Source organism: Atractosteus spatula, chromosome 12 (genome assembly GCF_055471065.1).
Source record: "Atractosteus spatula isolate fAtrSpa1 chromosome 12, fAtrSpa1.hap1, whole genome shotgun sequence".
In the NCBI taxonomy this organism is placed as follows: Eukaryota; Metazoa; Chordata; class Actinopteri; order Semionotiformes; family Lepisosteidae; genus Atractosteus; species Atractosteus spatula.
The window spans coordinates 9,422,392-9,436,623 of record NC_142717.1 but is presented as its reverse complement, the minus strand read 5'-3'; the positions used below and the strand labels follow the sequence as shown (position 1 = coordinate 9,436,623).

At 36.5% G+C, this 14,232-nt stretch overlaps 1 protein-coding gene across 1 annotated transcript in view; it reads left to right on the top strand.

The window, feature by feature from the left end:
• kcnk9 (potassium channel, subfamily K, member 9) overlaps positions 1 to 13,823 on the top strand; it is a 79,390-nt gene extending 65,567 nt beyond the window's left edge. Inside the window, exon 2 of the mRNA XM_088929299.1 lies at positions 12,982 to 13,823. Within this exon, the coding sequence (XP_088785425.1) occupies positions 12,982 to 13,823 (842 nt within the window). The remainder of the gene's footprint in view (positions 1 to 12,981) is intronic.
• Positions 13,824 to 14,232: the final 409 nt, after the last annotated feature.

Genomic DNA, 14,232 nt, shown 5'->3' with positions numbered 1-14,232 from the left:
ACGTTTCAGTTTTCAGGTTTCTTGTTTTGTAAACTCTTTTACAGTTTTAATATTTAGAATTATTTCTACCAGGTCACAATAAATAAGCAAAATACCTAGATTCTTTATTCAAAATTCTTCAAAACCTAATCTCAAAATATTTTTATGCTACAAGTTTGAGAATTAAGGAAAGGAGAAAAGATCGAATGTCACTTAGAAATTTCTGACATCTTTGTCAATTGTTTATTTTTTCCTGTTTTTATAAATGACTTTAAATTTAAAGAAACAGAAGATTTTTCACAGTATTCTTTTGAAAATTCAAATGATAATAAATATGTGCTTAAGACCAAACAGGATGGTTTTAACTACTGATTTAAATTTTTAAATAATCTATGACACTTCACAATTTCTTTGTGTTATATGTACAAATATATCTTAAATGTTGTATGAATGGGGACAGAGCTTTTCTGCAACTCTTTTAAGCCTCTTTCAGCCATATGTAGCCAGAATGTTTTAAATAAGTCTAAACACACACAGACAAATCTAAACATTAAGGATTATTGTACTATGTGGTACAGCAGGCAGCTCTGTTCCCTTGACAACAGGGATATAGGATTATTTTTTAAAAGCAGAAGGAAGTCAGTAACTATGGACCAGACCTATGACAGATAATCAACCCTCAATATTAAAAAATCCAGTAGTCCAGAATTTTTAATAAAGAAATATTTAATAAAGGCCTGAGAAATGCAAATCAAATGATAATGACACCAGCTACCACATGCATTTGTAATTTTTTAAGACACTGCAGAAAAGCTAGAAGTGATGTTCTTACTGTTTTCACATTCTTTTAATAAAATCTCATAAGAATTTACTTTTAATGCTGAGACTACTGCATTGTCCTTTATCTGTACTAACCAGGCTATATGAATTCTTTATGTTTGAATGAAAGTTTAATTTATTCTTACTATATGTTCCTGCAATATTAATGAAATCCACATTAAACTTCTTAGAATTATTTAGTTAATTTATTTACATTTTTAATATTAGTTATATGAACAAAACCCTAGCACATTTTTGTCATGGGTGTATATGTTTTTTGTGTCTTAGAATGTGATTTACCATTAAAGGACCACAAAAGTTCCAAAATGTGCAATTATTACTAATACTTCTACATATAGTATGTAGGGGAACATTTTTATTCTATTTTTATAAGGATTATTATTATTGTAAGTGTTACATATTTTACAATCTTTCAATTCTGTTGAAATAGATTTGCAGAAAAGTGACACTACAGTGTATGAGCAAGAAGAAAGAAGTGTTTATTTTAGGGATCATTCAGTTAATCTGAAAAACCCATTTAGAAAATTATCTAGCTATCCCTTCAGTTATTGTCCCATTTACTTTTTCCCTGTTGTAAGCATGGGTTCCAATGCTCACATTACCTCTTTAAATATCTGTCTTTCATTTGTTTGTCTAGACTCATTAGTTATGCATGACTTTGGAAATAAATTATTTAAGATGTCCAGTCCTTTAGTGTTGATTTCGGAGTATATCCAGAAGGATTAAGGACACTCTTTCCAATGCATACAGTGCCTTGCAAAAGTATTCACCCCCTTTCCATCATCCATAATGTTTTCACATTTAAATGTGACAATTGTTGGGAATAAGAGGTTCTAATTATTATTTGTAATGACAGTTGCTACAAGCTAAGTGCTTTGTCCTGCTGCTTTGGACATTTATAGTGAGGTCAGTGATTGCATAGCACAGAGGAAGGGCAGATCTAGGGAGCAGTCTTGTTAATGTTAGATGGAAGAAAGTTCATGCAGAGAGATCAGTGATGAGGCTTGTTTAACCAGAACACATGAGAGTGATTTTACATAGAGGTATAATCATAAAGTGGGGAAGGCGGGTGGTAGCCAGAGATGAGATGATAGGTTTCTGAGCTGGAGCCCAGGGACCAGTGATGGTTCAGTTGGCTTCACCAGACAATGCAGGTCTCACAAAATCCGATGTGCTGGAATCACCAGAGCAGCAATTAGGGAGGAGAATTTCGGGGCTGATACAACATTAAGTTGGATGCTAGCAAGGGGGTGAAGGTGGGGATTTGGACCCGTTGCTACTGTTGCCTGGAGTGTGGGCACCAGGGGAAGTGAGAGCTGTATGAGAAGCCCAAATCACATTTAGACTAATTGAAACCGCTGTGTTGATGCTCAATAGGCAGAGGTGTCAAAGGAAACACCAGTGCCCACCAGTGCCCTGGGACAGCAGAAAAAGAAAGGATTAGGGGAAGGAGTAAAATAACAAAGATATTGCTGGGGTAGTGGAGAAAGCATGGCCAGAATATAAACTTGGATAGGGGAAGGGAAGGAGCAAAGACATGACTATGGGGTGATATCATCAGGAGCAGTCAAGGGAGGAGGATGATAGCAAATTGATTCCAGGGTATGCAGAAGTCAGACTGGTATGGCTGTCTTGCAATAGATGTGCAGTGCCGAAGGTGGATTCAACAGCTGGGAGGGATGCGAGCAACCTAATGTAACTGGATAAGGAGACAGACCTGCATGAAGAAACTGCCACTGAAAAAACTCCCAGTTGAGAAATCAGTCTTTTATTGGTTTTTAGCACATTAGAGAATTATCTAATGATAAATAGTTTTTTAGTTAAGAATTATAAGGGGAAAGAAACACAGACCATGTGAAATTAAATACATTTGTAATTGTTATTAGGTTTTATACTCTACTTTTTACATTCTGGTGAATGGGAGAAGGGGCTAGAGAAAGGATGAATACAGAGAGCAGGGCAAAGAGTGGACCCAGGGGTACAGCTATGCTGGAACTTTGCTGAGGCATGGTGTGTATAAGGAATAAGGGCAGCATAGAAGCCGGCAAAGCAAGTTGGTGTTCAGGCATAAGGAGGTCAGGCTGAAGACGTCTGCTTGGGAAAAAAAAAGAACTTGGAAAGATGTAAAATTGATTTGGCTGCTGGAATAGTTGTGAGCAGATTGCTGTAACTGCATACGAAGAGATGGAGGCTGGTGAGGCAAAACCAACTGCTGGGAGACTTGCAAGAGAGCTTTTTTATTTAGATTTAATTTCGCTTTGGGTTTGATTTGCTTTCAAATCAGCAGGGATTCTCTGGCTTAGCTGGAGGTCGGTGGCTTATGGAATCTTTAGATAATGAGACCCCATTGGAACAATATGAAACCTTGCAGGCATAGTGTTTTACCCTGGAATGCAAAACTTGGCTAGCTTATTGAATCCATCTACTTATATACTGTACATTTGTTTGGAAAATTGCTATAGATTTATATTGGAAGTAGATTTTCAGAATTAAATTAAATTCTGAAAACTTAAAAATTCTGAAAACAATGTATTAATTGGTTCATGGTTTTAATGTACTGTAGGTATACTACTATTAATAATCATCATAAAACCAGTACTTAGACTGGAAATTCTGTGTACTTAGTTGGATGACAATGAACAAAAGGGAAATGTATTAAATGAATATTTCTCTTAGGTAAGAAATGAACAGCTTGCCTCAGGATGTGCCAAGTTCTACATTAAATAGTATTATCATAGAAGAGGGAGAACTGCTATTGTAGACACAGTAATTCACACACGATTAAGTGAATTCTATCAGTTGTACAAGAAATTACAAGAGCTACAAGGAAAGTAAATACTGTTCATAGGCTGTTGCCATAGTTAACTAATGAAGGTTACAAACACCTTGGAAAATGAAAAGAAAATTCAAAAATATTCAGAAAGAATTCAAGACTGGAAAATACATTTCATTTTAGATACGTGCAGAAAGTTATATTCAGGTAACAAAAACATAAACGATACTAACTGTACCTGTACACAATGGGAAAACTTTGAAACACCTTGAAAAAAAGACAATAGACACTGCTCCGAACCCATTTAGAATATTCTGTACACTTTGGTCGCTGTGCAACAAAAATAATTGCTACCCTGGAATCAGTCCAGAGAAGAGCAACTGGATACTTTTCTAAGCTTAAAGATAGAGATTAAAATAACGAAATCTTTAAAGTCTTGAACAGAGAAGTCCACTAGTATATTTCACTCAGGTATCCTCAACAGTATTGACAATATAACGAAAGCATTCTTTCAGGACCCTATGCAGACGACACAATCCGAGGAAGAGTGAGGAAAACACAGGGAAAAAAGCATGCAGGGGTCAGGAATGAAAACAGGGGGCGTGTCCATGGTGCGCAGGTGTTCTGGGGGGTGAATCCAAGGCAAACAGTCCAAAAGGGAGTCCAAAGGGAAATCCAAGACGAGGCAAATGTCCAGAGCCGGGCAGTCCATCCAAGACAAAGACAAACGGGATTAAAAACTGGAGCGGGATCCAGTGGAGAGTTGGGGGGAAAAAGGGGGGTACGGAACCAGGCACGGAACGGAACCGGAGGAACGGAACCAGGCACATCCAGTTTCTGTGACTGTAGTTAAGATGGAAAATGAGTGAAGTGAAGAGGTCTGATGTCTGATCTTGGACATTTCATCTGATGTATTCATTATCTTAATCTTGAATATTTTAAATATTTCAAGTTTGCCAGGCATGTGGGTTTTGAGTCTACTGTACTTCATAACCATAGCATGAAGCCCTATGAAGAAACTCTACCCCTCCTCTTACTTTGCAAAGGTCAATCCTGAATTGTGTGGTCATGATAGCTTTCTCATACTATGATTGACTATGACTTATGAATGTTCTTTCCAAGATATTGAGAATCGTTTATACCGTCACACACATTGTTGGCTGGTATTACCAGTGTTTTGATACAGAGTCCATATGTGGGGTAACAATGCTCTTGGACAATTGTCACAAACATAAAAGTGATCAAGGATCACTTGGCACATCATGGACGTTACCCAGCTTTCTACAATGTGTCTGTGCTGTTTGTATGTACCATAACACTATGCACTAGTACAGAAGCAAAACAAAATAAGGAATAATTATTAACAACATATACTGTATATAAGATATATATATATATATCATATATTGCAATGCCATACTAAGCAGTTTGTCCTACCTTAAAGGTTTATATTTGTCTTTATTTTCTGGTGGGTGTGCTTTCTTTTGGTATATTTGTTTCTACAGAGTGATCTATTGATTGGTAGACTTAATTAATTGGATAAATGTAACATTTTTTCCTAGACTTCAACATGCTTAATATTAGCACATCGTTGATGAAATAAAAAAAAACATTAATTTACAATATTTTCACAAATGCTTGCAATACAAATTGCATCTTGCTCCCACACTCCAAATAAAATAATAAAAATAGTCAAGATAAAATCAAAACTGGAACAGATGTGAACTTACTAAGAAAAACATCAAAGGCTTCCTGTGAAAGAGGTAGACGGAAAAAAAACAAAAGGAATATACAGTAGAACTGAAAATAACAAAAGAAATATAACACTGAAAAAAGAAAGAAGGATCAGAAATAGATATTGAGAAGAAAAAACAAGAAAGACCTCCAATAATCACTTCAGTTTGTGTTCTGCTTTATTTTTTTTTCCTTTTACCTCCCTGGTGGATGTAATAAACTTATCCAGAATGAGATGGCCAGCAGAAAACCAGCTCACCACACAGTGTCAGGATTTCCCAGCCTGAAGGAAAATTAATAGTGACAATTGCACTCTTTCTCCAGGGTGGACGACAGTCTCTTTCCTGCGCTGTAGCAGAGCTGAGCTCTGTGAAGAATTGACAATGACAGCTCAAGACATGAAGGCCATATTATAGTTTTGGTTGTCAACCTTGAGACTGGGAAATGATAGATCCGAGTCTGGGCTTTGCAGCTACCACCTCCTTACTCTCTTCGGCTTTTATTGTAACTATCAACTTATTCAGGTGGCAGGTTCAATGCAATTGCAATTGAAGAGTATTTGGATACACAAAATCATTGTGCATCAGAGGAGTAACATAAAGTACATAAGGAATGTTTTAATCAATTTTGTTATTCAACTTAAAAGATCCAAAAAAGAATGGAGGGATTGATTATTTACACAAAACAAAACCTAAAAGCATTGAAAGGCTGGTACAGCCATGCAAACTGAGAGAACACCCCTTCAGACATACTGTATGATGTGCAGAAATTAAAATTAACCAGATGCTGACTGGGAGCAGTTCAGCCTGTACCCAGCTCTAGGACTGCTTCTTTGGCCCTCTTAATGCATTTAAAAAATGCCCCCTCACAGTGAGATCAAACTGGCAGATTGCATTATTTCAGAATGTAACCTCTCCCCTGCTCCCTCCTCATATTCTCTCCTGGCTTTTGTTTTCCCATGCTATATTATCTTTCATGACTGCCCTATCCTTTTTACACCCGAAGAAGGCTCCACAGCCGAAACGTTGTGTTTTCTTTCTTCTCTTTTCAGGATAGAAAAGATTACTTGCTCCTTTGCTGATGCAGCTACCCACTTCAACATGTTAGCATACAGTACTGTATATCTGAACTGAATTGGCATTGAATTACTGTAGGAATCCTTCTTGACTGAATAGCTCAGCTGTTGGTTCCAATGCAATTCAGCAAAGTGGCTGAAAAGGAGAACACCCATTCATCCTACTGAAATTGTATTTTTTTTATTAAAATGAAGGAATCTCTGAGTGAAAAGGAAAATGAAAATGGAAGTGAAAGAATATGTGAATCAATAGCTCACCATGCCTCTTAAATAAGAAAATGAAATGATTTAAACAATAAAGCAAACAAACATCAAAGAACGATTTGTCTGGACCTTTTATCAAGAATTAGCTGCTGCTGAAAACGACAAGAATTGTAAAAAGTTGTGCCAAATAACTCTCAGGACTTCATTTATTCTCAAGTTAAATAGACAACATAGATGTTGATACCATTAATAATATTGTACAAGTACAGCACTCTAAGCATTATGGCCCCTGGGAAGCCATTATTGAAAGGTGATACAGGAGAGAGATGGCGATAAAGGGACCTATAAACCAAAGCCTTTTGCTGAAATAGTATGGCAGAACTGCCCGCCTCATCATACTGGCCATGATATATGAGTATTCAGAAGCTGTGGCAGGAGCAGAAGGTATAGCATGGCTCCTGGGATCAGTCAGTCATCTCATTATTTGAACAAATTATTCTTATGCTGTCTTCTTTAATGAAGCTGTCTGAAATGGCTAAGTTAGAATGAAATAGTCCTGTGTGCATTTTACTTACATCACATAGGTGCTAATACATTTCTCCATTTTATCATAAATGGGTGGGTCTTTTTTAACTTCCCCACTGCAAATAAACACTTTAAACATTTTATTAATAAAAATATCACAAAAGGGTTTTGAAAATTAGAATGTTATACATTGCAATGACCGTTGGCTGCTTATTTGGATGTATCTCTAAATTAACCTCTTTAAATTATACATCTGAGGACACAAGAGGTCAATTTTTCTTTTTTCTAAAACCATGAACTAGTACCCTGGGAAATCGGGATATCATTTAAACATTACAACAAATCATACTATCAATAGATTTAAGCCAAGATGAAAGCCCCTTCTCAAGAAAACACAATAAACCTCCATTTTCCTTCTGTGCAAGTTAACTGATCAATTTTAAAACTTACACACAGAAACTACAGTAAGTGACACAATAATGGTAGCTCCAGGTGAATATTGTTCCTAATACTTGGTGTCTACCAACACCTGTTTTTGGAGTGATCTGTGATAGAGTACTTTTAAGTGTACTGTATGGGACTAATGTGATTACAGAAGTGACTGGTATAACTGTGACACTAAGTCCACAAATGTTCCTTCTCAATAATGATTCCCAATTCCCAATTACCAATCAATCTTCTGGTGCTGTGTCTCTTGTTGGTGCTCTTTAGCCACAAAATCTATTTTATTAGTTTGGGTGGAGTCTAGGACACCCTTAAACCTCCCTCTTAAATATTCTTTGTATTTACTGTACAAAGACATACTGTAGCTACAGTAGATTACAGTATGCTAGTGAAAAAACTGTGACAGCATGGTCAGAGCTTTTCTTGTCTGTAGATACATTTCCCCATGTTTTACAAGCTCCATTTTTTGTGGATGTTGTGTTTTATTGTTGTGTTTTTAAACTTAAAAAAAAGTTAATGTTCAACCTATGTCAATTCAAATTGCAAAAGTATACATTGGTAACTTTTTTAATCACATTCCACGGTTTTATGAGGGAAAACATAATTATTTCAACAGTAATTTTACCTGAATTTAAGCAAGATGCTGGTATCGCTTTTTTGATAATCGCTTTATCTCATCAGAAACCCTTGTATCCCTTGTGTGATTGATTAAAATAATAACTTAAATCCAACTACTGTAAGTGCAAAAATGCTTAGTGATGATACCTAGTAGCCGAAGACTTATATACACAGCCAATCCAATGATTGCTTTGCATAATTGTCTTTCTGAAGATGTTAGTCTAAGCAACTGACCTAAATACAACTGAAATGTTGTACTGTAGGTTGACCTGAAAGGAGGCAAAGTTGTTTGGATGAAATCTAATCAAAATCTAAGAAAAAACATCATAGGAATATTCCAACAACTCCACCATCTTTAAAACATATTGCATATTGTATCTAATTTTCTATTTAGGTTGAACTGCAGTGAACAAAATAAAATATGCTACAGTATATGCAAGGTTTAAATATTTAAAAAGTATTTTCAGGGCATTTCAGACAAACTTTCTTATTTATGTACTGTATAAAGAAAAGACTTTTACAAGTTTGGTGTGTCTCTTGAAAATTCATGTACCCTAGTGTGTTCTGCTGTAGAATTCTGATGTGTATAGTACGACCATATTTAGCATTTTAATTTTACTAATTGCTGTGTCTGAAGATATGATCCAGAGAGGATAGAATTGCTGGCAGTGTTCACATAGATGTAGCAGCAAACTTTGGCATGTGCTACAATCCATGTATCCCACTCATCAAACAACAACAAAGCCTGGTATTAAGGTAATGGACATTGTATTGACTGTTCCAAAGAACTGTGAAGCAAACAATAAAATATAGTGATACAGCAGAATGAAACATGCTTATCCTTTCGAAATATTTTTAAAATAAACTGTTTTATATAACATATACAACTATTTGAGAAATGTTGAGCAATTTTTCCAAGAAACATTGTGCAAAACATATCAGCTAAGTGGAATATTTTGTAGCAGAACAGGATTTTACTTTTTTAGTGAAATCTAGACCTAGTACATTAGAGAATTGCAAGCAATTATGTATATTTATATCAACAGTCAAGAGATTACCGATCTCTATTCCTGCCATCACATTAAATTTATCTGTACTTCTGTTATTGTATCTTGTCACTGAACTACAGGTTATGCATTGATAAAAGGCAGAGCAGTGAGGTGAAATAAATGAACACATAAATATATACTCAAAAGATATATATTTTTCACCATCATAACCAAAAGTAGTACACTATCTTCAAAAAGTAAATTTTGCAATCATTGTTCCTATTTTCTCAATTTACAGTTACATAAAAAGTCAGCTTGAATAAAAACTTATTTCTAACATTAATACCTTCTTAATTGTTTTAAGCATTTATATTGTTTCTGCTCAACTACAGTTAGTTTTAGCATGGTGGATTTGAGCTACTGTACAGTAGACTGTCAAAAGCTCTTAAAGACTGGCATCATCTCTGACTCTGCATTATCAGCTAATTGACAATTTCAGCTGCCTAACACATCGTACCCATCCAGTCATTTTGTGATTTAGAACAGAAAGACATGTACTTAAAAAACACTTTCAATCAAATACCGTAGCTACTGACCTTCCTATTGAAGGAATCTAAAATGTTTCTCTGGCTGCTCTGCCTTACAGCAAGCTACAGTATGAATCAAACGTAAAAACATAGACACATTACTTACACAACCACCATCTACAGTACAGTATGTGCACCTAGAATATGCAGTATCATGCACTAATAGTTCAGAAATTATATTTAATCAAGTTAATAATGCTGATCATATTATTAAAACTAAAGTGCTGGGGAGTCATAAAATAATGATGGGTCTAAATATAAATATATAATGACGTTATGAAGTAACATAGTTATAGAAAACACATGGTTTTGTAACTATTCTTAACATGCTGCAAACAGGTGTACTTGCCAAATTTATAGTAAGCAGACATTTTCATTGACTCGTCAAGTAGCTAGTTTGGGAAAACTGGATGGCTTCTAAAAGTAAAAGATTTACTGCAAAGAAAAAAAAAACTTTAATGTGATGACATAAAGCTAGACAAAAACAATCACATTTTCCATTTATGGGTTCAACTCTTCAAGCCTAAGTGTATTTTAAGGGATCTGGGAGTTTTGTAATTACATCATACACTGAGTATATTTCTAAAACAGCTCTGGTTAATCTGCCGAGCAAAAGCAAGTTTAAAATTCTAGAACAAAATGTCAGCAAAATGCAGTTCTTGGCATGCTCTGCTCTTATGACAACTGAAAACCTTCTCTATTTTGAAGTCATTTTAATATCAGGGTATAAAAATGTGAAAAGAAGCATTTAAACACAGTACCATCTAAGGCTTTGCTACTTTAAAACCTAAATAAAAAACAGAAGGGGAAGTCAGATTAAAATACAAATGATAGATGATCCTCAAACTGCTGACAGAAATAGTAGGTTGTGGGTGGAAAAGGGGTAGACAGGTGAATTAATGTGCAAGACTTTTAGCTCCTGATACAAATGAATAATCCAGGTTTGATACCCAGCTTGCTTGCCAACTCTGTACTTTTTGTACAACATTTACAGTTGCTGTTCAGATCATTCCTCAATCCTCCTTACCATTTCATACCATACTGAGGGGAAGACTCCAACTCCAAAATTGACTTCCAACTTTTTGTATACATTAATTGTGATAAAAAATTAATCTCTTTCATGTTGTGAAACATCAAGAACTAACATTCATCCCCCTAATTCATAGTGACTGCATAACACACACCATAAACTGGTCATTTGAGATGTTCCTTGTAAAGTGAATGTATACTGTATGTGTATATACTGTAAGTAAAAACTTTAAAACTGGGTATTCTTGTTAATGTTCTGTGTAAAGATTGATTAATTGCATTATTATAATACTTCTTATCTCAAAGGACCCTAAAGTTCTTTACATACAGTATAAGACAAGGTTTACTTCATCTACCTAGGAGATACAATACCAACTTGGGTGGGTGGCAACAACTATTATATACAGATGATACAGAGAAGTCAGAAATGTTGTTGAAAACCAATTGATCCCCCCCAATTGAAATAAGGGGGGGGGCATCTTATTCTAGGTAGACTAATTAGATCACTCAGTATTAACATTCTTACTCTTGTTAATAGTGCCATAGGATATTTAATGATTAAATAATCAGGGCACAGATTAAACTCTCATCTGAAGGACTCCCCTTACAGCACAGTATGGTATCACACTGAGGGCATTCTGGTCTTGAGTGATGCCTTCCATCTATTAATTCACCAACAATGCTTAAAGCAACAACCCTGGTTTGGTTTACAAGCTGATATGGATTTTATGATACTGTTTTTCTTCTGGAGGAAGTATTTCTTTTTCTCGTATTACTCTTAAAAGCTCACTTTGAAACCTATTAGTAATTTCTTGCCACACTAGTTCTTGTAACAGACCATAAGACTTTGGTGCAGACTCAGAAATAAATAGGGATGTCCAGAAGAGTAAGATAATTGAAAGATTTATGTACATAAAAAAGAGAAAAGGAAAGGTTTGTATCTAAAGAAGGTACAGGAGTAATGTGGCGTAGATTTACTGTTTCAAAGTTCAGACAGGTGTATACAAAGGGTATGAAAGATACTGCATGGATCTATTAGTTTTTTCAGGGCTATAGAGGCGTAATGCACATTTACAGCCAAGGACAAGAGGCTGTAGTATTAGAATAAGGATAACAGGCATCTCTGTTAACAAAGATAACTGGGATGTGGGTACACTGCTTTCTCAATTTCTAAGGTGTCATAGAGGAAGAATGACTGGAATTAAAATGCCCCATTCAGCCATATGGTGAGCCTTTTGAAAGCCAAAAGGAAATGAAATTGATGAGTTCAGCTCTGCAAATATTTTTGCAATCAAATAGAAATAAACAAAATGTGTTTGTGTGCTTTTGTCAAAGAAGGAGGGAAATAGTGCCAACGGGTTGTCTTGGAAAGCACAGATACAGTATAAATAAAACACAAGACTTCCACCATTTGAAAATGTTAATTTTTATTACCTCAGCATCATCTTCAGTAAAAGCTGTTAATAACAATTTTAAAGAAATTTTCCGGCAGACTCAGCAATTTCAGCCTGGGAGGGGTCCTTTCTTCAGAATAGTCCATGTGCTGGAACACAGCCCTGAAAAGAATCTCTAATTAAGCTAAAAGCTTCATGGGCTTCTACGCTGCACACTTTTATCAATAATTCCTAAGTTCTCACCCCCTCACAAAGAGCAAGAGAGGAAATATCTGATTGATTGAACATCTAAATAATTTTTTCATCCCTAATAAGATAAATTAGGCATCTCTTTTTTTTTTAGGGTTCCATTCCAAATTCATGTTGGTAATCATGGAAGGTCTTTTAGAACAAATGCTTTACTGGGAATTAATGGTGGGATATGTTTGTAAACAAACTGCGGTGAGAATTATATTCAAAGGAACCATGTTAAATACAAAGTAAAATATATACAGTATGTAACTGAAGCTTTTAGCCAAACCAACTTACCTTTGCATCCGTTTATACAGCTGAGGATTTTACTTTCCAGTTGTGGGTCCAGAACCCTCCCCCCAAAATATTTGTTTTGGATTGTGCTCTAACACAGCAAGAAAAAGAGAACAGCTGCAAAATACATCATATAAAAGTTGGTAACAGAGAACAAAGACTCTTTAGGAGGTATTTTAGGAGGTATTCAATAACCAATTGACATCTATTAGTATCAGTTAAGTGTTAGTAATTAATACTTTCTTGTGTGTTGTTTTCCCCTCAGGTTATGGGCATGCAGCACCTGGTACAGATGCTGGTAAGGCCTTCTGCATGTTCTATGCAGTGCTGGGAATTCCTCTTACTCTGGTGATGTTCCAGAGCCTTGGTGAGCGCATGAACACCTTCGTCAAGTACCTTCTGAAACGGATCAAGAAGTGCTGCGGCATGAGAAGTACCGAGGTTTCCATGGAGAACATGGTGACGGTGGGCTTCTTCTCGTGCATCGGCACCCTTTGCATTGGAGCTGCGGCATTCTCCCACTACGAGGAGTGGAGCTTCTTTCAGTCCTACTACTACTGTTTCATCACATTGACTACCATAGGCTTTGGGGATTTTGTGGCTTTGCAAAAGAACAGAGCACTCCAAAGGAAGCCCCTGTACGTGGCGTTCAGTTTCATGTACATCCTGGTTGGGCTGACGGTCATCGGGGCCTTCCTCAATCTCGTGGTTCTCCGCTTCCTGACCATGAACAGTGAAGACGAGAGGCGGGATGCCGAGGAGCGGGCATCCTTGGCAGGCAACCGCAACAGCATGATCATCCACATCCAGGAGGACTCCCAGCACGGACGGCAGCGTTACAAAGCAGAGGTGACGGATCTGCAGTCCGTCTGCTCGTGCATGTGCTACCGGTCTCATGAGTTTACCAGCCGTGTGGTTTCCCACCAGAACTCTTTCAGCTCACAGCTGAACCCTCAGTACTTTCACTCTGTCTCGTACAAGATTGAGGAAATCTCACCGAGCACCTTGAAAAATAGCCTTTTCCCCTCTCCTATCAGTTCAGTCTCCCCTGGCCTCCATAGTTTCACAGACAATCACCGATTAATGAAAAGAAGGAAATCAATTTGAGCGTACGGTACTCCTTAGTCTTTTCTTTCATCACTAGTTTCTAAATTCCCCTCCTCCCACCTCTTCTTAGCGTTTTTCTCTTTCATTCTGGGTTTCCGTTTCCTCAGTCCAAAAATGGACAGCTGGAAGATAAGAGCAACTTTCAGATGAACAATAAAATGGTCAACTTTGGCGTTCTTGGGGAAACAAAGCATGAAGCATGGATACTTAATTTTCCAGAGGAATGGTGAATTTGAAAACAAAATGCGCCTTACTTACTCAGCCCTTCCCTTTGCTCCCCTGTTTTGGGTGGGTTACAATTAAATCTCTTTACCTTGGTATCATACCAAATGTTGCACACTGAAGCTTGGGGAAAGCATTGGGAAATAATTATTACAAAAGGGAGTATGCCTGTTTAACCTTAACTTGA